The sequence below is a fragment of the Castor canadensis genome, chromosome 3 (genome assembly GCF_047511655.1).
Source record: "Castor canadensis chromosome 3, mCasCan1.hap1v2, whole genome shotgun sequence".
Taxonomy (NCBI): Eukaryota; Metazoa; Chordata; class Mammalia; order Rodentia; family Castoridae; genus Castor; species Castor canadensis.
This window is the reverse complement of record NC_133388.1, coordinates 161,638,065-161,665,389: the sequence shown is the minus strand read 5'-3', so window position 1 is coordinate 161,665,389 and position 27,325 is coordinate 161,638,065. Positions and strand designations below refer to the sequence as shown.

General features: G+C 39.2%; 1 protein-coding gene across 2 annotated transcripts; it reads left to right on the top strand.

Annotated features, from left to right (window-relative positions):
• Positions 1-27,325, top strand: Ywhaz (tyrosine 3-monooxygenase/tryptophan 5-monooxygenase activation protein zeta). Of its 2 annotated transcripts, none has more exons than XM_074068941.1 (6): positions 1-150; positions 3,697-3,998; positions 21,688-21,811; positions 22,418-22,581; positions 22,661-22,756; positions 25,022-27,325. In XM_074068941.1, exons 2-6 carry the CDS (start codon positions 3,705-3,707, stop codon positions 25,079-25,081), a joined length of 738 nt encoding a protein of 245 aa, XP_073925042.1. In that variant the 5' UTR covers positions 1-150; positions 3,697-3,704; the 3' UTR covers positions 25,082-27,325. The 2 variants fall into 2 exon arrangements, with proteins under 2 accessions (XP_073925042.1, XP_020036136.1); XM_020180547.2 differs by lacking the exon at positions 1-150 and adding an exon at positions 839-979.

Genomic DNA, 27,325 nt, shown 5'->3' with positions numbered 1-27,325 from the left:
GCCCCCCATTGTCCCCTCGCGGCTGCCAGCGCGCACATCCCGCGCTCCCGATTGGAAAGCTTCCGCGTCACTCAGCCGCACTCGCGGCCCGCACGCCTCGCTCTTTTTCGAGCCTTAAAAGGTCTAAGGCCGCTTCCCCGGAGCCAGCAGGTAAAGCCGGACGGCGGAAGGGAGGGGCCCCGTGCCCAGGTCGTCTCGCCAGGCGATGGGGAACAGCAGGTGGGCTGGAGGGGATGCGGCCCCCTCCCTCAGGCCTGCTCATAATGCCCGGGCGGCGGAGCCGCTCGTCCCTCCCCACGGCAGCCCTAAGGCAGTTGACCACAGCGCGAAGTGCGGGGCGGGGCGGCTAGGCTGCGGGGAGCGGGTGGGGGTGATGTGAAAGGTCCCGGATGTGGTCGAACTGGAGCCCCTTCTAGAGTGACTGGCGCCGGCGCAAAGGACTGAACGACAGTGAAGGTGGGGGTGGGGGCCGAGAGGAAGAGTGAGCCAGCAGAGGTTGCTGGGGAAGACGAGGGGGTGCAGGGGATCTAAGGGGAAGGCGAAAAAAAGAGGTAGTGGCGGGGAGGAACACAAAGCAGCCTCCTGCCCAGGACCCCTCGGGACCAGAGCAGAGAAGTTTGGGAGCCTAGCGGGGCGGGGAGGAGTGTCGGTAGCAGGCGAGGACGCGCGCTCCTCTGCTAGTTCTCTTAAGCGCGGGCGGGCAAACAGGGCGCGCGCACTGGGGCGCGGCGGTTGCGCCGGGCCCGGAGAGCTGTGGGCACCAATCAACGGTTGCCATAGCAGCGTTTGACGTCATCGTGCGTGTGGTGCCCCTGCTGCCGGGGCTGGTGATTGGAGGAAACCCCGTGTCTGCGGAGCGGCTGTAGCCTGTGAGCTGCGAGATCCAGGGACAGAGTCTCAGCCTCGCCGCTGCTGCCGCCGTCGCCGCCCAGAGACTGCTGAGCCCCGGTTCGTCCGCCGCCACTCACTCCGGACACAGGTACAGAACCCGGCGGCCGACGCTGCCTCATCCCGCTTTCTTCCCCAAATCAGCCTTCTGATGGCGGGGGAGCCAATCCCACTCGGCGTCCCCTCAGTTCGGTGCCCGCGGTAGCGGTGTGGGGCTGAGGCGGAGTCTGCTCGGGCGGACACGGGCGGCGGCTCCTCTTCCGCTGGGTTCGGGCGGGCGCTGCGGCCACCTCCGGCTACATGTTTCCGGACGGACGCCTCGGTCGGGATCGGCGCTCTTAGACGTGTCTCTCTCCCCGGGGGTGGAGAAGGTGCCCACGCGCGTGGTCCCGTGGGGGGGGTCCCCTGACCCCGGAGGGCGGACGGGCATGGCTGAGGCGCCACCGGCCGAGATTCGCCTCCACCCGCCCTCTGCGGCCCCCTGCCATGGCCCTCGCGCCCCGCTTCCGCCCGAGATAAAGCCTCGGCGGCGGCGGGCATTGCAGTGGCGCAGGTGAAGCCGCCCCCTCCCCTCGGCTCCCCTTCATCCCGCCTCCCCTCCCCCTCCCCCTCCCCCTCCGCCGCGGCGCAGCCTCCGCGCCCCGCGCTGCGGCGGGACCCACCCTCCCCCACCCCGGGAGGCGGCGGGAGGGGCCAGGGGCCGCGGCGACCGGGCCGGGGAGCGCCTGGGCGAGAGCGGGCCGGGCCGGGGGCCGGCAGGTAGAGCCGGGCGAGGCCGCACCGCGGCACCGAGGGCGAACTCCCCACGGGGAAGGCGTGGGGTGGGGCGCGCCCGGACTAGGGCTGGGTTTCCTGGGGTCCGCAGTGCGAGGAAGGACCTGAATTTTCCCGGCCGCGGTGGGGGAGGGGTGGGCGTGGACCTGGGCTCCGAGTCCAGGTGGGACTGGGGAACCGCGGCGCAGTGGCAGTGGGGCGTCCGCGTAAGGGGTCTGAGACGCACATCCCGCCGTGCGCGGCGGGTGAGACTGAGCTTAACAGCCGGTGGCGGCCCCGCTGGGCTGGGTGTGGCTCTCGCCCCCTCCCCCACTGGCTGCAGCTGTCGGGTCCCTCTGGACTTCGGGTGGACACTGGCGGTGGCCGGTGGCCGGGCGACGCCGGTAGGAGAGCGGGGTGTGTCCGCCGCGGGGCTGGTGGCGGTTCCGCTTCTGCGGGTGGCTCTGGCGTCCCTGCCCCCGGGTCGGGCAAGAGGGAAGGCGGGCGGCTCCCCCCTTCCGACTTGGGCGGGGGCGCGGGCGGCTCCTCCCTCCCGCTTCGGTGGGGGGAATTAACACTCAGCAGTAGGTTGGGCTCCTTGACACAGTTCCGCCATGACAAAGAGAGTCGGGGACTTGTGCGGAGGCACAAGCCTGGGCGGAGCCAAGGAGGGGAGGTGGCGGCGGAGAGCGCGGACGGAAGGATTTGCACTTCAAAGTCACGGTCTGCGAGGTTTCGATTCACCCAGCCCGACGGCTCAGTCAGCTAAGGGTTAAGTGGGTGCGGCGAGTGTTCCCGCAAAGGGGAGACCAGCCTGGGAGCGCCAGTTTTTCAGTGAGAAACCTAATCCACTTCCTCTTGTACGGAAGAGGCTGGGGTGGCAAACCTTTGTGCTGGTTTTAAATCATTTTTCATCAGAAGAAACATCAACCAGAGGGCGTTTTTGAGTTCCTAGAGGGAAAATTAGAATTTCGAGACCCAGAGGGACCTAGTCGATCATAAATGTTAGATAGTTTATGCACTGTAGACAGTACACCTCTCATTCAATACTAGTGCATTTCAGGCTGTATTATTTTTCTTCAGAATCCTTTTTGTCTGGGGTCACGGTACAGTTTAGTAGCTTTCTCTGTTGTCACCTTCCAGAAGGATAGCTTTCAAGACAAATTAGAGGTAAATTGAAGTCTAGGTAATGAAGGAAAGAGCAGCTGAGTGATAACATAATTAAATTGTGACTAGTGGAAACAGTGCAGTTATTTTACATTTAAACTGGAGTAGTGACATTGGGAATGCCTGGGGATGCTTTCATTGTGACATTTTAGTGCCCACAGGTAGTTAAGAGTTGTTCATAGATATATTTTTCAAGCAAGCATGCATATATAACAAGATGCAGATAAGATAAGGCTTGAGGATTAGATACTGATCCTTGGTGGTTTTATATTCAAAATACCTAAGAAGAAGCAATTTGGTCGTTTTCCCCAGAAAATTGCCATGCTCTGATGCAGAGATCTGGGGTGAGAATAATACTAACTAGATTTTAATCACTCCTGACCAGAGTAAGTATGATGACAGGTAAAAGACGTGAATTAACACCAGACTGACATGACTCATGATTCTGGAAATATGATAAAAATTGTAGTGTTATTTACAGGCATTGGTAGAATTTTAAAGGAAAGAAGGCTACTTAAGTCACTTGGTACTGGAAACAACTTGAGATTTTGGTTAAGAAGAATGAGGTAGTTTTAAGGTAACCCATTTGCCTGAATGTGCTTAGACCTTATGAAATTTTAATCTTTAAACAGATGAGGTCATTTAATGCAGTTTTAGTTTTGGCAAACTGATGTTAATGCCTGTATTGTAACTGCTTGCTGAGTATGCTAATTTTCTACTCTGATCATGGGGGAGGACTGCATTTTTAAAAAATTTCTAATGTAAAGATTGTTTCACCAGATAACTAGCTGTGGTGAATATAGCTTATTTCCAACAAATACAATTTTGAGTGTATCTTTATGGGAAATTTTTTTCTAAATGCTGCTTTTTTTTTTCCCCCTCCTGCAGAACCAGTCATGGATAAAAATGAGCTGGTGCAGAAGGCCAAACTGGCCGAGCAGGCTGAACGATACGATGACATGGCAGCCTGCATGAAGTCTGTAACTGAGCAAGGAGCCGAATTATCTAATGAGGAGAGGAATCTTCTCTCCGTTGCTTATAAAAATGTTGTAGGAGCCCGCAGGTCATCTTGGAGGGTCGTCTCCAGTATTGAGCAAAAGACGGAAGGTGCTGAGAAAAAGCAGCAGATGGCTCGAGAATACAGAGAGAAAATTGAGACTGAGCTCAGAGATATCTGCAATGATGTACTGGTGAGAGTCATTCAGTGTAGCTTTATCACAATGCAGAGTTCCTATGATTAGTATCAGTCTCATTACTCTTTTTTTTTTCTTTTCCTTTTAAAAATTGAATGTTCTAAATATGGGTGTCATTACTTAAAAGATCTTGAAACTTACTTTCTATAAAAAATTGCAGTAGTGATTATCAAACAGTTCATTTTGGCTGAAAAGAATAAACTTTGGTAGCATATATTATACTAGTTGAAAAGAAAAACCAGATTATATTGCCTTTACAGTAGGAATAGAATACTTGCAGTACTAGAGCTGATTGTCATAAATGTACACAGAATGCTGCAGGGGTGTAACATATCTTGTTTTATGTAAGGCATGTAATAGGAGACTTGTAACAGCCAACATGATGATAATGTAATGAGTCAGCTATGCAGAAAACTCTGGCTTAACAGTTGCTTCTTCCTCTTCCTGCATTTAAGTGTTGCAAGTCAGCTTTGAACTCTGACAACCAAGATGAAAGGCTATGAATAACTCAAACTTGATTTTCCTGGCTAAGAGGTATTTAAGGATTTAGTACCTACTGTGTTGAAGTATTGTACTTACCCAAAAGCTTAAAAGAATTAAAAGTTACGTTTTGGTTAACAGTATCTTCTTACAAATTATGGCTTTCTGGTCCAGAAAATTTTGAGGGTAATGTAGTAGAGGAACTAATCAACGAACATCTTATGTATGTGGATACATACATAATAAACCAGGAGTTTTCAGAATAATAAAGTGTGTTTGCTAAATGATTATCACAGCAGGCTACACATTGGGTCTGAGTATGGCAGGGCTCTGGTATACACAATGGGACAGCATTTCTCTGTACAGGTTACTGCATTGGTTAGTAGTAGTATTTACTATTTGAATTTGTTCATGGAAGAACTAACATAAAATTATTTCTACATTAAAGTTTTTGTTAAAGTTATGATACTATGATTCTTTTAGCACTAGTCTTTACTAATAGGAAAGCTTCAATTCCTAAATTACATTTTTCTCAAATGGCTCTTTTAGGCTGTCTTTCCAAAGAATAGTGTTTTTTATCCTAATTTAAAATTGGCTTATCACAAGATCTTATATGACATGTTTTGAGGGGGTGGGTTTTTTTGTTTTGTTTTTTTCCTTGGCAGCAGTGGGTTTTGAACTCATGGGTTGTACACTTGCTAGGCTGGCTGGCTCTACTGCTTGAGCCATGCTTCCAGCTACCCTCCACAAACACCCCACCCAACCCCTGTGGGTTTTTTTTGCTCTTTTTTTTTTTTTTTTTTTTTTTTTTGCTCTGGTTAATTTGGAGATAGGGGCTTACTTTTTGTCTAGGCAGGCACTTTTTGCCCAGGCCTGCCTGGACATGATCCTCCCATACACACACACCCCCAGCCCATTGCCGGAATGAAAGATGCATGCCACCACACATAGTTTTTTTTTCCCATTTAGACCAGGTCTCACGAACTTTGTGCCTTGGCTGACCTGGAACAGAAAGCCCATCTCAGCCTCCTTTGTAGCTTGGGATGATGGGTGCACACCATTACCCCCAGTTATTGGTTGAGATAGGAGTCTCATTAACTCTATTGCTCAGGCTGGCCGTGGAGCCACCATCATCCTAATCTCAGCCTCCCAAGTATGTAGGATTACAGATGTGGGCCATACTGATGCCCAGCTGGATGCATCTTTTATTGTTTGCTTGTTTGAAAAATTTACTGCAACTATTGTGTCTAAGATTAAAAAAAAAACATACTTTATTGAAGCCAAATGACATACCTGTCTTACGATAGTTAAGGTAATTAACATTTGAAATTTGAACAGTGTCCTTTTTTTAATAATAAAATGTTGGGCTGTTTTGGGGTTTTTTTTTCCCCTGCTTTCCTTATTAACTAGTATCTTCTTTGTGTTACTATGGTTTGTTCAATCGGGTGTTTCTCCCCCCCCCCCCCCCCCGCCAGATATAATTATTTTGGTTTTAAAGGGTGTGTTGCAAATTATAATTTCCCATAAGACAAAAATCAATTTCAGGAATAAAAGGGAATGTGGTAACATTCACCTTCTACTAACAGTTTATTTGGGATACCAGGTAGGTATTTTGCATGTTTTCCACACACACAGTATACCAAAATTCTTAACTTTTTTCTGTTAGGGCTTTCTTAGGAGAAGACTAGCAGTTCTAATTTTTACTTCCCTTGGTTTTCTTATTAAGAAAGAAAATTACTACTTAAAAGCAGTATGAGAATGACTACATTGATGTCTATTAATCTGATAGTCTCAAGATTATTAAGGGGTTGATTCTCATCACTGCCAATCGCACTGGCTTTTCATAAAGTCTACATAAAACTTCCAACATGAAGATTTAATTCCTTTACTTGGCTTCAAGAATTCTAAGCAAGCTTTTACTTCCAACTTTGTTCTTTCCACGAGTAAGTATCTAGTCTTTCCATGGTTCACAGCATAGTAGATTCTCAGGTATTTATTAATTAAGTAAGGAGCGCGGTTTCTTTTGGGAAATTGAATAATAGAATTAGGTCAGCAGCACTGGCTTTTACTTGGGGAAAACTCAGTGTTTAGATACCTTGATACTTTCCATGTGGACTTCCTCCCACATGGAAGTCCATAGAGGTCTTGAGGACTTGGAAACATCTTGCATAAAATTCCTTTTTCCCTTTCTAGTAAAATAGAAGAGTAAAATGCATTATAGTACACCTTTGCTTTTTTTTGTTTGTTTGTTTTTAAGAAAAGTAAGCAGGTACTCCTTTTGCAGAATTAGTTATTGGCTGGCTGGGAGCATCAGGAGTGAACCCAAGTGTTAATATTAAGCACTTGCATCATCATAACTGAGCAAATAACTTCTGCTGGTGGGAAAAAAAGTAATTACCAGAGTTCAATTTTTCTGATCTCATTAGTAACCCATGCTGTTTATATGCATCTACCACGCGTTTGTTTTTTGCCACTTAAGAGATATTGTTACTTTAAAGGAGTTGGAGAGCATTAGTGTGAGAAATGGTCATAGTCTTTACAACATGAACTTTTCTTTATGCAAAACTTGAGGTTGCTTTTTGTGTTGTTAATTTGAAACTGCAGTATGTAAACTAATGCATTCTGCCTTTTCAACCAAATACTTGAGTGGGAGGGGCTCAATCTAGTAACTTTAATTCTACTAATTAGATGTCTAATAATTCTGCATAGATCCAAATATGCAGGCGATAATAAAATGAAAGTCAAAATGATGGAATAGGGCTGGCAGAGTGGCTCAAGTGGTAGAGCACCTGCCTAGCAAGCCTAAGACCCTGAGTTTAAGCCCTAGTACCATCACCACCAGAAAAAAAGGGAATACGTACTAGAAAACCTAATTTAAACTCAAAGAAGGGTACTTTGATGTAAAAAGAACTTAAGAACTTTGAGTCAAATCACAATTTCAAATTGCGGAAATTAGTCTCTCCAAGAAAACTGAGCTCGATTAAATAAGGAATAATGTCTATGCTATAAGGTTGTTGTGGCGAATGAGAATCAGTCAAGAACCTTGACTACCTTCTGTGTGTTGCCCAACTTACCTTTTGAATTGTTTCAGAAACAGGGATGAGCCTGCCTCCAATAGAATAGGTGGTGTGAAAGAGTCCATGACTGAGAATTAAATGATCCAAGAAGCAGGGATGTATGTGTGCGTGTCTGCAGCAAAAGGGTCCATGCTAGCCTTCAGATTCTCTCATATTTCATTTGAATCTCTGAAAGCCACTGGTATAATAGGGCAGATGACTTCCTTTATATAAAGGCAGCCTTGGAGGGAAAGCATAAAGTTGTGTGCCTACCATTTGTACCAGTTGGCAGCTGTAATCGTAATCAACTACTGATTCAGTTAACTCGACCAAGTTGCATTTTATTATGCTGCTCTACATTTTATTTGCCTGGGACAGTTTTAAGGTGTGGTTGCTGGGCACTGATTGTATCTTCAGGCACAGAACTGCCATTAATCAGGACAAAAGCAAGATAGGAAACCAGGCAGTTTTTGGGTCCTCCTTAATTTGAATTTATCAGTATGTGTCTTGAGTTTTTAAAACTGCTATGTGTAGAGTTAGTTTTGAAGCTGAATATTAGTAGGCAGCTTGCTTACTGGAGTAAAGGCTTCTCAAATTCTACAGTGCTATCCCTGTCTTCCCTACTTTCTAGATAGGTATTTATGTGTCTTTGTCATATGTGGCTTTTGATGTGGTTTAAGTACAAAGAACCTCTGTGACATGGTAGATACCTGTAGTAACTTCCAGGAAGGGATAAATTGGTTAGTGTCCTTTTGGTAATGCTTCAGTAATCTTCTAAATAATTAGTGTTGGCATTCAGAGAGGTATTTTGTATAGTTGGAAGATCTGAGGTGTAGGAAGTGGAAATGAAAGAAGATGAATGGAAAGGCAGGCATTGCCTGTTTCATCTGAAGGAGAATAATCACCAATGACTTCATCAAAAGAAACGGCTTACCTATCTTTTTTCAGCAAGCAGTACTTAGATAAGAATGGGGGGTACTACCTGTAAGAGATGGATGATACGGAGATGTAGTTATGACATGAGTTAGGAAAATCGCTAACTAAGAGGAAAAGATGAAAGGATTTGAAACAATTAGAATGAAAAACCTGAAAAAAATGTCAATAGGGGATGTACGTATTTATGAAATAATGACCCCCAACTTTCAATCTAAAAGAAGAAATTCTTTTCAGCCCTCACATATTTATTTGAATTAAAGGGGTGGGGAGTAAGCCATTTTAGGGTTATATTAATAACTTACAATGAGTTAATTTTTTCTTTTAAGAACTGTGTGAAGAAATCCTGGTAGTGTCTCAAAAGTGGCACAGTAGAAACTTCCCAGTTGGGTAATTGGAAAAAAAGTTCATACCAAGTATGTGACCACACTTGGTTTTAAACCTTTATTTTAAATTAGAACATAATGTATGTTCATTTTCCTGTTTTTCGTATGAAATAGAGACCTTTTCTTTGGCTATGTATATAGATCCACAGCTTGGAAATCATTTCATGTCTGTTTTGCATAAACCACACTTAAATGTATCCTTATTAAAATGTTGTTTGGAGTTAGAACTTAAATGTTTGATAAGTCATCAGCTCAGAATCCTAGATAGGTATAATGTCTTCTTAAACTTTTAGTAGTCCATCAACATCTTTTCATAATTGTGTTTTATAAGGTGACCTAACATTTCAGTAAACGTAGCCCATAAAATGACATCACTGACATAATTTTGGAAACAAATAGTGGGCTCTTGGTAAGCATAGAATTGCTCTTAGAAGCAGAGCAATATTACTGAGAGTGGTCGGAAAACCTACTGTAGCTGAAAGCACTCAGCTCAAGATGTGGGCATCAGCATTTTCCTGGGAATAAAGAACCTAACATAAACCAGTCTTATTAAGTGGAATTTGATGCATGCAGCTAATTAAGTGAAGTTTCTGTAAGAGTTGTTGCCTTCTTGATCATTTTGTCAGCACATTAGGAAGGGCACTTTGCATTTAAAAGGCATTTCTTTCAACAGTTTTCCAAGATAGGAAACTAAGAGAGATAGGGATATAGGTCAGATCACCTAAGGACTGGGAGCTTTAAAAAGGTCATGAAAAAACTTTATGCACAGGAAATGACACCCGAGTTTGTCCTCAGAAGGTAGGTCTGTCCAAATGTAAAAATAACTGGTTTATAACAAAAGAGATTCTTAATGCCCTCCATCAGCTTGTTAATCATTGTGTATGTGCTAATGTATTTTAACAGAACTGGGCTTGACTGCTGGGGCATCTTTAATCTATGAAAAGACTTGAGGATTTTTTCCCCCGGTAAATATAATACCTGTTTTCATATCTGTTTAGTGATTCTAGCATAAGGAAGTCCAATACAGAAAATAATTCTGCCTTTATAACCTTTATACTATTGAATTGATTCTCCCCTGAACTTTTGATTCTAGAATAGATGATTTTTGGCACATTTATACCAAAGAGTGCGAGGGAAATTTTAGAGTCAAAATAATAGGTGTCCTGATGTCAATGAAATTAAATAAACTTACCATCTGTTGAAATTCTAATGAGCCTCTTCAGAGTTTTTCTAGAATTTCTGTGATCCTTATTGTGATTTCATTCTGGTCTTCATCGCTTGCTTTACTATGACAGTTTTACATTGAAGATACTTAGAACTTCTGTTAGTTTCAATATGCTCAAAGCCAGAGTTCATCCTCTTTTCACAACTGCCTGTTCCACTTTTTTCTCACTGTAAACTGTTCAGTGCTGTGTTGCCTAGATCGTTTCCCAGCCCTTCACATTCATGTTGATACTATATTATATTATGCACATTGCCAAGTTTAAAAAAAAAAAGTGATATTGGAAGGGTAAATTGTGGGGTTTTTTTGGTTTTTTTTGTTTGTTTGTTTTTTTGGTGGTGGTGGTGGTTTTGGGGTTTGAACAACTCAGGGTCTCTACCACCTGAGCCACTTCCCCAACCCTCTTTTGTGTTGGGTATTTTCAGGATAGTCTCTCTTGAACTATTTGCCTGGGCTGGCCACAAGTAGCAATCCTCCTGATCTGCCTCCTGAGTAGCAAGGATTACAGATATGAGCTACTGGTACCTGGCTTAATCTAAATTTAATGGACAAAAACTAAATTATAAATATCCTTTCACTGCTTTTGCTGGTATGATACATGGGAACTTGCCACTTAACATTGTTTTCTTTCCCAGTTCTATGTTGCATACATTTTCTTATTGTTACCTTTAAAACAACTGGTTTCATTTTGTTCACTTGCTCCATTCTTGCCAAAATCCCTTACATACAGTTTGGCTTTCTTACTGTCCCTGCTGCAAGTCATTGTTAATTTCCATCTCGATGGCATTAGGGTTTCTGCCTTACTAACTCTCGCTTAGACCTTACTTTAATCTTGATACCTGAGTCATTTCCAACTTTGGAAGATTGGTTCCATTTCTTCATCCTTCTTGAAACTGAACCTTTATGTTATTTAATTTTATGTTATTTAGTTATTTAATTTGTAAAGTACACTGAAGATATATGATGGCACAAATTTGGATTTAAATTTGAGGAATGTCATACTGTGCCACCGTAATTCTAGATTTCCTATTTTTTACTAGGTATATTTCTGTGCAAGGTGTCATTCTCCTTTTGTTCTTTATTCAGCAGTTCCCTATGTCATTTAATTTACATGGAGTGCCCAGTTTTTTTGTTGTTGTTGATTTGTATTTCATATATTTGACTTGTTTAATGAGTGGGACATAATTAAAGTGTGGCGCTCTGTCAGGAATAGTTAACTGTATGCTTAACAAATGAACAGGCACAGGTCTCCCAGAGGATAAAGCCATTGGAAAAGCATTTAACAAACATTAAACTTGTTAATATTTCCCACTGTCAAGGACACACATATCCAGAGATAGATAGATTGAAAAAATGTTAACTCCTAACTTTACAATTATGTTTTGGGATCTGTTTTTAAGTAAATTATATTGCCAAGGAATCAAGTAGTGAGTTAAATGTTTCTCATTAATTATAGATGGCTTTTCTAAGAAACACCCTGTCAATCCAAAAACCTATGAGTTGTCAGCTCCTTTTTGCTTTTTAAAACATAATAAATACCAGCACCCAGAGTTTAGGATAATATACTTGTAGCATATTCAACCTAAAGACATTTGATTAAAATCCACCCAAAACAAGTTAATTTAAAAATGTAATTATGAAATTGACAGTTGAAGACAGTCTATGCAGGCTGTAGCATAATTAGGATAATCAGGTTCTAGTTTAACTTACGGAGTGCTTTAGTGCTATGGAAGGTGTTAGGAAGTCATCTTGTTCTGTTGAGTAATGACTTTTCTTTCCAGTTTTCCTTTGATCTATTCTGATAAGGGTATTATCAGGCTTTGTTTCTTTAATTGTATTACAGAAATAAAACGGAAGGTGTTCCTTTATAAGTCTGAAAATAAAGGAATCTAAAGTATATATTTTATTTTAGGGAAGTTTATGCACACTTAACTATGAAACTTATTGACTATCTGCTAATTTTACAAACCCTGTGCCATAGAAAATTAAATATAGGAAGTCCCTGCATTTAGGTCTTGGAGAGGGGGAAAATAAAACTGTACGCAAATATTATATGGGCGGTAAGGGGAAATCCTGCATTATAGTCTTCAACCTTTTTGTTTTTTAAGGATCTGATAGTCCCACTTGGGGAATTTATATATAATACACAGTGTGTATGTGCACATCAGAAAAAGGAGATGTCGTAGACCAAAAAAAGCTTCGTGATGGACATAATTAGGAAATGGGACCCTAGTTTATAAGAAACTTCAATGTAGGCCTAGGTTGATGCCAAGTGTAAAAAGACTTGGGGGAAAGTCCTCAAGGGTGTCAACTGATTTTTGCAGGTACCATTATCGCTCAGTGAGTTCTTTTTTAAACCATTTGTGTCTTTAGAGGTTACATTTTGGGTTTGTTTTTAAGTGTTTTAAAATATTGATTCCTCCTAGGATGATTTTCCTAATATTAATGATCCATAGGCATTCTTATCAGCATTAAATTCTGTGCAGATATCTTTTGGCAGATATCTTGCATAACTTGGCATAAATTGGGATCAACTCCTTTTTACAGAAATTACATTTTAGGTAGTATTAACATTTCTCAACCCAAGGGATAGTATATATATATATATATATATATATATATATATATGCCTTTGTCTTATCAAATATCTTGTTGATTTTAACAAGTTAAGATTTGCCATCTGTTGTTGGAAAATGCATTCAGTTAAAGTAACTGGTCAAAAATTCTCTTCACCTATATTCATCCTTAATCTTCTATCTTTGGGGGTACTCAGAGCCCCATGCTTGCTAGGCAGGTACTGTAGTGCCTGAGCCCCTGTGCCAGTCTTCTATCTTTGAAATTAAGTAACTGTCACTTTCTATATCTGACCTTCCTCATAGACTACTTAAAATTTTACTCGAGTAGGACAAACATTGTGCAAAGAATTTAAAATCAAAATTACTGCAAATACCCACTAAATTAGTTCTTGACACCCCGTGGTGTCATTAGCATTTTTTTTTTTTGATGGAGCACTTTTCTAATTGGCTGGTTGGAAGCAGCTGAGGAAATTGCAATTCAGAAAGGAATGGAAGCCACTTCAGCCACGAGAGGGAGTAAGAGACTAACTTCAAATTAGAGTTCTAGAAATGGTGTCACATGTGGTTCCTCTACAGAATAACTGGGAAAGCTAACTTACATATGAAAGAATTGTACAACTCTAGAAATTTGAACTATGTTGTGCTTGAGAATTGTTATTAGTTCCTATTAAGGAAGATGTTATATTTTTAATAAATGACATTTGTGGAACATTTTGTGAGTTTTTCAAATTGAGTAATAAAATTATTATGAGTTGAATTTTACAGAACTTGAAATTTAGAGTTGAAGGAACCATCCAGTCTAGGTTTTTCATTAGCAGATAAAGAGACTGCAGCTTGACATATATTAATTTGGTCATATAGTACACATTGTTTTAATTCCCTTACGTACTACCACCTTATTGAAACATTTACTCTGCTGTAAGATGTATAGTTGAAGAAGGGGATGGGAAGTTTTTTGGTTTTTTTTTTTTATAACCAAAAAAAAAAAATCACTTTAATTTTACTGAGCATGACTTGTTTTAGACTATATTTTAGGATTTGTACATAATGAAAATAAGAGCCAAGCTTGAAGGCCCCTGTGCCTCACTTTGTTTCCAGCTTCTCCCATTGACCACTGGAGTCCTGTGTGTCTGTGTCTGTGTCTCTGTGCACACTCACGTGGCATGTCTGTATCCTAATGTCTGGCTTCATTTGCTGTATCTCTGGAATCCAGGTATGATTATATAATCTAAAATAGAGAAATGGGTTGTGAAGGCTTGGTCTGTCTCCCACTTGAATATTTGGTAAGATCACATCAAAATTAATCCCAGATAATATTTTCAAATTTCAGTCCATAAATGTTTCATTAGAGTTTGATTCTTTTTGTGAATGCCACTTTATGTACAGTTACCTTCATCTAAACTAAATTTAATATTATGACCAGTTGCTGAACTACACTCTTCAGACAAAGTGAGGGCCTTTTCTCTACTTTTCATGTTTCTTTACAAATGCATCACTGTTTTTGTGACTTTGCTCTCCTGTATACAAAAGTTATATCAACACAGTAAGGAAATTCGAAAAGCACACAAGTACAAAAGGTTACTAGGACATAATCCTGTCTTCCAGAAGTAATCACTATTTAAAAGGGTTCTTAAATTTGCTTTTAGATAGTAATTGTGATATTAAATAACCAAAGGGAAAAAATTCCCTTTTAAACTTCTTATTTTTTATCTTTGTATTTTGAAGTAAGCTCAGATTCAGAAAAAAAAATTAGAAAAAGTAGCATAAGGAATTTTTCATATATCCTTCACCTGATTTCTTCAAATGTTAATGATACTATGTAGCCACAGTTTAATGATGACACCCAGCAGCTTAGTAAAATAATTGATGAACTATTTTATGAATTATAGATCTTAAGTTTCTCAAATTGAAGCACTGTATTTTTTGATGGTTCTAGAACCCAGTCCAGGGTCACACTTCGCATTTTATTTGTTCCTTAATATGGATCAATTTTTCAGTCTTTGTCTTTCATGATTTGGGCATTTTTTTCAAAAGTACTAGCCAGTTACTTTGTAGCTTGTCTCAATTTGGATTTTCATTGTGAGTCCTAATTATTAAGAAGTCAGCTTGTGTTTTTGCCAGGAATTCCTAGAAGTAATATTGTGTCCTTAACCAATAGTGCTGTGTGTTTTGAATTTAAACAGCAGTGAGGACTTAACAAAAAATACCCTAAGTTGCTAGGTATAGAGACCCATGCCTGTAATTTTAGCATTCAGGAGGCAGGAAGATCAATAGTTTGAGGCCCCCATCTCAAAAAATACCCTATGTTGTACAAACATCAGTTGAAGTCTTTTTTTTTTTTTTTTTAGAGAGACACCCTATAATTAAGATTACTTTGTCAGAAATTGTGCGCTGTATGTATTTTACTGGAATGCTTTTCCAAATAGATGTCAATTCGTTATGAGTGGATTACTTCTTCAAAGGGGGAAATACCTTCCCAGCTCTGTAACTTAACAATTTTCTTTGCGATAGACAGACAGACAGACAGTTGCCTCTTGTATTCTAGTTGGCAAGCCCAAATCATAGAATACAGCCCAGTGGTTTGAGTGTATAGTGGTAGGTGTCTATTCTTTAGAGCTGAAAGTAAACATAAATATTTACTTCAGATTGGGTACTTTTTTTTTTTTTTTATACAGACCCTTAGACTATAAATTCTCTGGTTTCCTTTTTAAGGAAGACAGGGAAGAAAAAAGCAATCTTGAGTTTAAAGGACATCTTAAGGGACAGCAATGGAATAGTGTAGAGAAGCTTTCCTGAGAAAAATGAGGAGCTTTGAAGTTGATGCTGTAGTGAAAAACAAGATTGGGATGAAGAGGCATGTCAAAATTTTGTCTTTGGAACTCCTATCAACATATCTTGGTGGCAGTAAATACCAATATTGGGTCTCCTGACTCCTCCCAAAAAGGATTCCCTGCCTCACTCTCCTTCCACCCTGTCTCTACTGGGCTTTTTTTGTTGTTGTTGTCGTTGCTTTTTGAGATCAAGTCTCACCAGCTATTTGCCCAGAGTTGTCTTGCAACCATGATCCTTCTTTTATCTGCCTCTTGGATTGCATAGAAAGCAATTTTCCAAGGATGGTGTAAGCATGTTAGGTGCTACGTAGCCCACGCCTTTGCTACTACTGTTGCTGAATATATGTGCTCAGTAGCCCAGGCACTTTTAAATGAGCACTTACATTTTCAGAGAAGCAGAACATTGTTTTATTCTTTTGTAGCAAAATACTCATTGGTGTAGTGTCAACCTCAGGAATTTCTATCATTTGTCTTAACTATGTAAGATAGAAGTTTAGTAAAGTAATAAAAGCTTTTTTTTTTTTTTAAGTTTTGTTGTGCTGGATGGGGATACATTGTGGCATTTACAAAAGTTCTTACAATATATCGAATATATCATACTTGAATATGCTGCCCCCCCCCATCCCCTCCTCCCACTAGTAAGAGCTCTGGATAAAGATGTCCATTTTCAGAAGTAGTCTTTAGGATGCTAAGCTAATAAATTTTTCTCCTTCATTCTCTTAACATTGTTACAAAGTTCCTGTTTTATTTCGATGAAGCTGTTCAAATGCATATACTATAATGCAGCCAAGATTTAATATTTGAGTGCCTAACATGCCCTAAGGAGCTGATAAGTAGATTAAGAATATACATGTAGAAGAGCCAGGTACAGTGGCATGCATCTACTGCATATCACTCAAGGCATGAGTTCCAGGCCAGCATGGCAAGATTCCATCTCAAAACAAGGAATACATGTGTATGTGAAAAGTTACAGGTGCAAAAGCACAAGTGTATTTTAAATTACTCCCATCCTGTTACAGACTTTAGGATATAGAGGAAAGAAAGAAAGCTAGTGTGACTTCATCCCACCTTTCAAAAGTACTGTTAGTCTTTTTTGTATCCTGGGAATTTCTCTTTATCCTGGATAATTTGTTACCTTAGGATATAGAATGAAAAAATAAGGCTAGTATGACCTCATGCCACCTTCTCAGAAGTGCTGCTGTTAGTCCTTTGTGTATCCTAGGAATTTCTCTTGTCTAGCAAATGATTCTATCCTTGAAGGATAGATTCATAAGCTTACTGTTCTGTAAGTTGGTTCCCTTCTCCCCACACACAAACTTTGATACATATCTTTTGCTTCATTCCATATTAGTACATACCTTATTCTTTTTAATGTCTGTATGTATGCTTCATGGTCTAACAGATCCTAATCCCTGGCTGTCAGAAATCAGGGTTTCCTTTTTCTCATTCAATTCAAAGCTCTGTACTAGATACTAGTGGTATAATGCAGATGAAGCTGAATCGTTTGTAAAAATTAGCTTCAGGAAGAACTTAGCATTAGAGCTAAGGTACTTAAGGCATACTAATTTTTTTTCCAGCTGTATTGAGTTGTGATTGGCAATAAAGAATTTGTTAGATATTTTAGGATGAACATTTTAGTAGCACAGGTTAGAGTGGTTCTTAAAAGTGATATGCAGACCCCTGGGAGTCCTTTTATGTAGGGTGATTCCGGGAGGTTACAACTTTTTCCATGACAGTACTCTGTCATTTTGGGCCCTTACCACTATTTTGGCACTAGCATCTATGGCATAAAAGCAAGGATAGTTAAAACTGCTGGTTCCTTAGCACTGATTAAGGTAGTGTTTTCTATACTGTACTGGTATCATTGTGTTCTTCACCACCATGTGCTTGGTTTTTAAAAAACTATTTCAGTGTCCTTGAATCAAAATTGATTAATTATAATAGCCCTTGCGTAGACATCTTTTTCAGTGAGGCAAAATGGAAAGAACAAGTGTTACTCTGTGCACAGGGGAGTGGTTCCAGAGAATCTGCTGATACTGAAGTTCTTTACTTATACACATTCTCCCATATACTTTTAAGTCAGCTCTATATTACTTCGAATAACTAATAAAATGTTAAGTAATATGAAACTAGTTGTTACATTGTTTATAGAATAATGACAAGGAAAGTCTGTATATGTCTTGTATAGACAACAGTTTATTTTCTTCAAATACTTTCGGTCTGTGGTTGGTTGGATCTGAAACCCATGGTTATCGAGAGCCTACCGTGCAACAGTTAATCTCCAGGAAAAGCAACTCTGATTATTTGAATTGCGCACTGAACAAGCTGCTACATGGAATGCTCTTTTTACTTCAAAGAACTACATACAGACAAGCTGTGCTGTGGTGGTTCAGGTTTGAGTGAGGTGAACCTATCACTTTTGAAGACCAGTGATTAAAAACAAAAATAAGAACTTTGAAAAACACTCACTATGGTGATGCAACCTCTTTCCGGTAATCTTTCATTAGTGTGAGGTTTGGTCTTGAGATCAAAATGTTTTAAACCATAAATAGGAAGAATTGATTGTGACTATTCAGTTCTCGTTCTTCAACGTGTTGCCATGTAGAGAGAAATAAGGCACTAGTAGGAGAAACAAGATATAAGGAAATTAGTTCACGTAAGAGCTAAAGTGGTTTCTGGTTGGATGAATTGGCTGGTTACAGTATTTTAAAGTCACTGTATTGTATGATCTTCAATAAAGGTGGTTAGTTTGATTTAGACAGTAGATAACGAGAAAAAAGTGTGGTTCAGAATAATTTTTACCTTCCAAAAGGATGGCAACATCACTCACTGTTTCACTGGGTGCCATACTCTGTCCTAAATGCTTTCTGTGTGTACAAGCGTTTAATCTTCATAACACCCATAGGTTAATTATGTTTATTATTAATGTCCTCCTCTTACAGATGAGAAACCTGCAGCCTAAGGAGACTGTAGAATTTGTTGTAGTGACACAGATAGTAAGCAATGAACTGGGACTTGAACTTGGGCAATAAGAAGCCTAGCCGTCACTGTACAGTTGAAGTTGTGACATCTCGCGTGCTTTTCTTATTTAATGCTGTGTCCCCCACCATCCTTCTATTTAGGAGGTTGCGTTGTGCATTGCAACAATATTGCCTGAGTTTTTTAGCTATCATTCCTTTGTGATTCTACTTTGTTTGCCTTTTTTGCCTGCTTGTTGTAATATGTGCTGGGTCATTTATCCTTTATTCCTTCCTTCTCCTACATTTCCTTCTTTTCTTTGGCTTCCTACATTAGCTTTCACTGCTCTTTGGTGAGTTTAACAAGTTACCATTATTTAGTTGCATCTTTTCTGTTACAATTAACTTAAGGCAGTGAACTCTGTATTTTCCCCTGAGAGTCGAGAAAGACCATGTCTGATTTTTGAATGCTCTATCAAATATCTGAGTGATGCTCTTTGTTTCTTCTTAGATGGCTAAAAGAAGAGGGGAATCAGTGTCTGACTTGGTGTCTGATTCCAGTTTTGGAGTACTCACAATTTTTTCTCCTACTGAACTGAAATTGTCCTTTTGCTAAATTTCACTTAAACCTCATCCTTGCCCCAGCCCCTGGAATTGCCATGTAGCCTAGGCTGGCCTCAAACTTAACATTCCTCCTGTCTCAGCCTCCAAGTGCTGGATTAGACATGTTCTGTCATATTTGGCTTTAAACTTAACTACACTTTTCTATTGGATCCATTCATGTCCTACTATTTCCAAATTCATAGCAGTTACTAGTGTTCTCACCCTTCTTACTCACTGTAGTGGACATTCTCCAGTTTGTCAGTACCTGTTTTGATACAAAGAAACTGTATTCTGGACTTGGTCTCATCAGTACTTAGTAGTAGTGAATCTTTTTCCTTAACCTTAATTCCTAGTTTTGTTGATATAGCTGGGAATCACATTTTCTTTTTAGTAGACATAATCACTCTATATATGCAGAGAAAATACAGAATAATGTTAGGAGTACTAGTCAGATTTCCTAGTTGGAAGTTGTACCTTTGTACTTCATGATTTTTGAGCCATTACACGGTTGAACTCCACTGACTTCTGTAAAATGAAGGTGATTGTAGTTCTTCATAGAACAGGGTTAAAGAAGGATCAAATTAGGATCCGTAGAAAATAATATTCCAAAAATACCGTAATGCCTGCTGTCATAATTATAAATTAAAATTATAGAATCTTTGCCTTACACATTGCTATATAACAAACCATTCGATAACTTAGTGACTGAAGCATTGCTTTTTTCTCCTTCCTTATGAGTTCTATGGCTTGACTGGACTCATTGGACAGTTCTTCACATAGCTTTGGCTGGATCCCTCATTGCAACATTCAGGTGGGGCTTTGCATGTCCAATGGCTGGGAGCTGGCTTGGCCTTTCTCTTTTGCAAGACAGTTCAGCTTCTTCCCTGGGTCAGGGCTCTGAAAGAGGCAAAAGGGAAATTCTCCAGACTTGTTATTGGGGTAGGCACAGAATTGAACAGCAGTCACTTTGATTGAATTCTATGTTCAAAAGCAAGCTCACAAAGCTATCCAGGAAGTAAGGGGACAGGAAATAAGTTCTGCCTCATGATAGAATCAGAATGGCTGGGAATTGGTGGGGGTTATCTTTGGAGAAAGTCTACCACAGTTTCTCTTTCATAGTTAGCATTTTACACCATTGTTAACCTTTGTAAATACTCCTTCTTAGGTTTATGTCATTGGAAGTCTTAATAGAAAACATGCCATTTATACCTTTCTCAGCTTATTAGGATCAGCATTTTACCAGAAACATTTGCCACTCTTGATACTTGGTCCTCATTAGGCCAGTTAACAGCCTTGCTATCACTTATGGGTTCTGGCTTATACTTTTAAGGTTCTTGTTATTTAATGGCTAATTCTGTGTTCAGCTTGAGGGAAGAGTTGCTTAACTGTTACTGTTACTCAGTGTAAAATGAGATGCTTTGGGGATATAGAAGTTACTACTCATAAAAGATAGACTAATAAGTCTAATAACATTTATTAGCACCTTGCCTATAAAACTAGCAAGTTTCCTGGTATTACTTTAAATTTTTCCTGATTTTTGGACTGTGCTAGTGATTGATCCCAGGGCCTACCTTGTACATGCTAGTCAAATGCTTTACCACTCTAGCCCTGGGTTTTTTGAGACAACTTTTGCCATGTAGCCCAGGTAGGCTTCCACGTCCTGAGTGCTGGAATTGCAGGTGTTCGTCATCACATCCACCACAAAACTTTTACTTCTGAAGTCATTGATTTGCTCTTAAGTAACTGCATGTGCTTATGACTTCATTTCTACATACAGACTTTAGCTGGGTTAAAGTTTGCACATTTACCTAATCCTCCACACACATACACACCCCACTGTAACAGTGGGTAAACATAGTTATTATTTGAAGGCATTTTTCAAACTATTAGGCATATAAATAGATCAAAACTACTGGGTGACTGCCTTCTAGAATAGAAACCAAGGATTAGGTACTTTTTCCTTATAAGAATTGATTAATTTAGAGCTCCACCCAGTTGAAAATGGACTTCACCTTGATTCCCAGAGTATACAGAACACTTAGAAGGAAGTGAGTATGGTGAAAGTGTACTTTTTTAAATGTTTGCCTAATTTTGCTACTGGCATCATTATTTTTCTCAACCCCAATATAATCATATTTTTTGCTTTAAGTAAGCTATAGAGGGTAATTTTTAGTATGTTAGGGTTCAGATAATCTTAAATTATTAATAGTTGTAAGTAAAACTATAGGATGACATTTTATTTACCCTTTGTGATGATCTATAAAATTGTCATGATTACATTTAAATGGTAAGTTTGCCAGCTCATTAACAAATGTTCCTAAATATGAACTGTTACACTTCTCACTCAGTGAAACCAGCTTGTGAATAGATAAACATAAACACTGTTTATGTCTAGTATTTTGGTTATATTATCCTTAAATAATAAACTGAGTACTGACTTAAGTATTGCTGCCCAGAGAATTCTGCTAACTTTTAAACCACACATTCATGAGCTTACTACATTCTCATTGATATTATTGGCAATGCCTGGCTATTAAAGTTTTATAACTTAAAGTATGTGCATGAAAAATGCATTTAACTTTGTTTTATGGAGTCTTATTCTCATTACATCTGGTTTTTTGTTCTTTGGTTTTTTTTTTAAGTCTCTTTTGGAAAAGTTCTTGATCCCCAATGCTTCACAAGCAGAGAGTAAAGTCTTCTATTTGAAAATGAAGGGAGACTATTACCGTTACTTGGCTGAGGTTGCTGCTGGAGATGACAAGAAAGGTATATTGCTGGGTTTTGTTTGTTTTTCTTTTTGGTGATACTGGGGTTCGAACTGGGGACTAATGTTTGCTCTGCAGGCACTTTACCACTGGAGCCACTCTGCCAGTTCATGCTATTATTTAAAATCTGTTGGTTGAACTGTTAGAAAATATCAGAGTAGGGAAAGTTTCTTTTGGAAGTAGAAACATTTTTGTTTTTTAATTGCTTAGAGCATGAATAATAAATAGTAGTGTTCTTTTTTTGTTTTTGAGTCTTGAGAGTATCTACTGCCTTACACTGGTATTCTAAAATGTATGATTTCTGAAAAGCCAGTTCAAGAATGATTACTAATGGTTTCAAGAAGTAGTGGCCACAGCATTACTGAAGAGCGGTGTAAACTAATTATTAGAAATATAACAATGATATTACAAGGTTGTGTTTTGTCTTGATGTTAAACCATGTGTAGTGTGATTCAGGACAAGCCTTTTTTTTGATGAGTAATTCAGTTAAGGTTGTTCCAGTTCATATTTCAGAGGACACGAGGGATTTTAAAGAAAAGTTTGGTTTGTGGAATAAAGATAAAGTGCAAATTTTTATCAGTGGATTTTGGTGTGTTTTATTATCCAGGGATTGTGGATCAGTCACAACAAGCATACCAAGAAGCTTTTGAAATCAGCAAAAAGGAAATGCAACCAACGCATCCTATTAGATTGGGTCTGGCCCTTAACTTCTCTGTGTTCTATTACGAGATTCTGAACTCCCCAGAGAAAGCCTGCTCGCTTGCAAAGACAGTATGTATTTTACCTGTTGTGTGGAAATTTAGCAGTCTTTATTATTTGAGCACTGACTTGTACTTTTTTTAAATCACAGGCTTTTGATGAAGCCATTGCTGAACTTGATACATTAAGTGAAGAGTCATACAAAGACAGTACGCTAATAATGCAGTTACTGAGAGACAACTTGACAGTAAGTACATAACAGCATCATTCATGTTTCATGTGGCTGAAGAATCTGTTTTACTATAAGAATATTAAAAAACATATGAAGAAAGCTAACTTAACAGAAACTGAAATATTAGACCCAGGTACTGAAAATGTGCACGTTCATATTGTGTGAAAAATCTTCATTCTTATAATAACTTTTTATGATTGATTGTTTTGGACTTTTAGTGACTTAAGCCATTTCAAATCTTGAGTGTTTCTATTTTAGTCCCAAAACAGTCAAGTATTTAGTATCAAAAGTAAATCAAAGCTACGTATGTAAAAATTCCTTTAAAAGTAAGTTTTTCATTCATTAAGTTACCTACATATTTGTATAAATACGGTAAGGCATTAGTAGTCAGAAAACTTCACATACTCTTTAGAACCAAATATTTGGAAATCTGAAGAGTTTTGACTATTTGCCCAGTCTCTTTATTTTTTTAAAAATGACTTATTTATGCAAGGTGATTGTCCTTGGTATAGTCCAGATTTTAAAAAAGAACACCAATGCCATTTTCACACCAACAAGATGACTAGTAACATCTTAATATTAGATATCTAAATCAAATTTCAACAGTCTTTAACAGTTTTGTTTTTTTTTTAAGTTGGAATCCATATAAAGGCCACACATTGCAGTTTATGTCTCCTTGGTTCCTTAGGTTTTTCCATTCTTCAGATAAATACTAAATTTGAAAATGTGAGATTTAGGTGGAAAAATTATCAAGCATCTGCTGTGTCAGGTAAAGAGGTAGAAATTAGAGATTGTGGTCTAGTGTTTTTAATGTTTATGTACACAAAATTGAAAATGTTTAAAGGTTAGAACTAGAAAAACAGTTTAAGCAAGAGCATATAAGCTACAAGGGGTCATTTAGCTATAGCTATACGACCTTGGAAGTAGTCTCTTTCCAGGCCAGAGATTTGATTAATAAATAAACGAGGGATAGTAGAGTGATTGAAGTGGCAGAGTATCTACCTAGGCACACGTGAGGCCCTGAGTTCAAACCCCAATACTGCCAGTAAATAAATAAATTAGTGGGGAGTTTTCAGTGTCATTTTTTTCACCCTCTGGTGGCACTGGGCTTTGATCTCAGAGCCTCATACTTGGCTTGAGCCACTCCACCAGCCCTTTTCTTGTGATGGCTATCTTTGAGATAGGATCTTGTGAAATATTTTCCCGGGGCTGGCTTGGAACCTCAATCCTCCTGATATTTGCCTCCTTAGTAGCTAGGATTACAGGCATGAGCCACCCAGCACCTGTCATTGCTTAAATTTTTAACATTAATTTGTATCAATCCTTTTATAATAATCTCTGAAAGTCACTGAAGTGTGGTTAAGACTTTTAAAAGAGCTAGGCATGATGGTCACATTGTAATCTCAGTACTTGGGGGCTGAGGCAAAAGAATTGAAAGTTTGAGGCTAGCCTGGGCTACATAGTAAACGTCATTTCTTATAAACAATCAAAGGGAGAGGAGAGGTTTTTTAAAAGCAGTTGAAAATTTTTAAAATTGTTTTTTTTAACCTGTTGAGAAACTAACATTAATGAAAAAATAAATAGAATCCATAATCCTGTCATATAGGACAGCTTTTGTTTTTACCTATTAGAGTATTTGGTTCTGACCAAATATTGTTGAACATTTAATTTTAAGTCATACAAATAAAGGTATGTTTTTCTAGGCTAAAAAAAGGTCAGAAAAGCTAAATTTGTAGTTCAGCTCAGAAGAGTTTGATGCTGGTGTTACTGTCATAGAGCACAGGATTTTCTTTGGAGTAGGATTCAGTCTTTGTTCTACCCAGGGAGATAGTCAGCCTTACTAGTTCCTTGAGCATGGGCTTAGTTAGGTATTTTGGTTCATCTGTACTCATCCAGTACATCCATCTCTTCACAGAGGCTTCTGGACAGTCTGATACTTTGATACATGTTAGTGTTCTTTTAAGATTTTATGGTTTCTTCTTTCTCTTTGCCTTTTATGAATAGCCATAAGTTTCCTGTGTCTGATTTTGTTATTTGAAGATAGCCATTCCCTGTCTGCCATGCTTATAAGATGATTAGGGAGAAAATGAATGTATCGTAGTGAGGTACTTTTTGTATTGAAGCAGTCTTCAATAATGCTAATTTTAAAAGAATGCTTTCCAACTAAAACACATGGTTGCATGCTAGGACCTTGGCTTACATATGAAAGTGGGGTTTTCATTTGTTTTGTGTGTTTCTTGTTCAATCTGAAATGTGCTGAAAAATCTTTCCTTTTACCAGTTGTGGACATCGGACACCCAAGGAGACGAAGCGGAAGCAGGAGAAGGAGGGGAAAATTAACCGGCCTTCCAACTTTTGTCTGCCTCATTCTAAAATTTACACAGTAGACCATTTGTCATCCATGCTGTCCCACAAATAGTTTTTTGTTTACGATTTATGACAGGTTTATGTTACTTCTATTTGAATTTCTATATTTCCCATGTGGTTTTTATGTTTAATATTAGAGGAGTAGAGCCAGTTAACATTAGGGAGTTACCTGTTTTCATCTTGAGGTGGCCAGGATGGGGATGTGGAATTTTTATACAAGTTATAAATGTTTGGCATAGTACTTCTGGTACATTGTGGCTTCACAGGGGCCAGTGTTAAAATTGCTTCCATGTCTGAGCAAAGAAAACTGCCTACATATTGGTTTGTCCTGGTGGGGAATAAAAGGGATAATTAATTGGTCCCAGTCACACGGGTGTAGTTATTGTGGGTACTTTAAAGTTTGGAGCACTTACAAGGCTGTGGTACAAATATCCCATGGATACTACATGTTGGAAGCATGTGTTTCTGTGGAATAGTCAATCTCAGTGTGCACACCTTGACTACAGCTGCAGAAGTGTTCCTTTAGACAAAGTCGTGACCCAATAAACTCTGGATAAGGGCAGAAACGGTTCACATTCCATTATTTGTAAAGTTACCTGCTGTTAGCTTTCATTATTTTTGCTACACATTTTATTTGTATTTAAATGTTTTAGGCAACCTAAGAACAAATGTAAAAGTACAGATGCAGTCAAAATGAAATGCTTGGTGTTCATTGCTTCATGGATGTCAAGCACAGCAGTAAACAAAATCCCATGTATTTAACTTTTTTAGGGGGTTTTTTGTTTTGTTCTTTTTGTGTTTTGGGGTTTTTTTGTTTTTTTTTGCTTTTTGCTTTTGTGATTTTTTTTTTTCCTTCTTTTGATACTTGCCTAACATGCATGTGCTGTAAAAATAGTTAACAGGGAAATAACTTGAGATGATGGCTAGCTTTGTTAAATGTCTTAGGAAATTTTCATGAACAATCCAAGCATAATTGTTAAGAACACGTGTATTAAGTTCATGTAAGTGGAATAAAAGTTTTATGAATGGACTTTTCAACTACTTTCTCTACAGCTTTTCATGTAAATTAGTCTTGGTTTTGAAACTTCTCTAAAGGAAATTGTACATTCTTGGAAATTTATTCCTAATTCCCTTTGGCAGCTAATGGGCTTTTATCAAGTTTAAATACAAAGTTTATCATCATAACTGAAATACTACTAATATAAATACCTTTCTCAACCATGTCCCATTTTCCCCCTCCCCCCCCACCCCAAAAGAAAAAAAATTCTGGGGGAGAGGAAGACGGATTGGAAAAAGTCATGCTTCCATTTAACATTTTCGTAAATGGCATTTCCAACTTAGGAAGCCACAATGTTCTTGGTCCATCATGACATTGGGTAGCATTAACTGTAAGTTCTGTGCTTCCAAGTCCCTTTTTGTTTTTTAAGAATTTCTTGATACTCTTAGCCTGCCTTCAATTTTGATCTTTCATTCTTTCTATTTGTCGGGTGCACAAGATTACCTTTCTTTTTTAGCCTTCTGTCTTGTCACCAACCATTCCTAATTGGTGTCTGTGTACTTGGGAAAAGGCCGCATGATCTTTCTGGCTCCACTCAATGTCTAAGATACCCTGCTTCCTTTGCTTGCATCCCACAAACTACTTCCCTCATCCTCTTTACCACTGCACATCTCTCCTTAGTTGATGAGATTGTGGTTATCTCCCTGGAAACCCTGCCTATCCTGAATGGTCTGTCATTGTCTGCCTTTAAAATTCTCCCTCTCTTACCTAAATAATGTTGGGGCTAAGTTATACCCAAAGCTCACCCCACAAAATATTTCCTCAGTACTTTACAGAAAACACCAAACAAAAATGCCATTTTAAAAGAGGTGTATTTTTTTTCCTTTTAGAATGTAAGCTCCTCAAGAGCAGGGACAATGTTTTCTGTGTGTTCTATTGTGCCTAGTACACTGTAAATGCTCAATAAATATTGACGATGGGAGGCAGTGAGTCTTGATGATAAGGGTGAGAAGCTGAAATCCCAAACATTGTTTGTTGCTTGTTTTATTCCGATCTGATTAAATTGGGAAATACCTGCCCTTTTGGACAATTGTCCCAAATACTACATTCAAATAAAAGTGCAATGGAGGCCTTTGGGGGTCTTTATTTCCAGGAGAAAAAAAAAAAAAACCTCATCCACCTAGGACCACATAATGCATCTTCATTTGCAGCTCTAATTT

Coding starts and splice junctions, on each gene's coding strand:
- Ywhaz (XM_074068941.1), top strand. CDS start 3,705: ATGGATAAAAATGAGCTGGTGCAGAAGGCCAAACTGGCCGAGCAGGCT. Junction 3,999..21,687: donor ATATCTGCAATGATGTACTG/GTGAGAGTCATT, acceptor TTTTTTTTTAAG/TCTCTTTTGGAAAAGTTCTT. Junction 21,812..22,417: donor TGCTGGAGATGACAAGAAAG/GTATATTGCTGG, acceptor TTTATTATCCAG/GGATTGTGGATCAGTCACAA.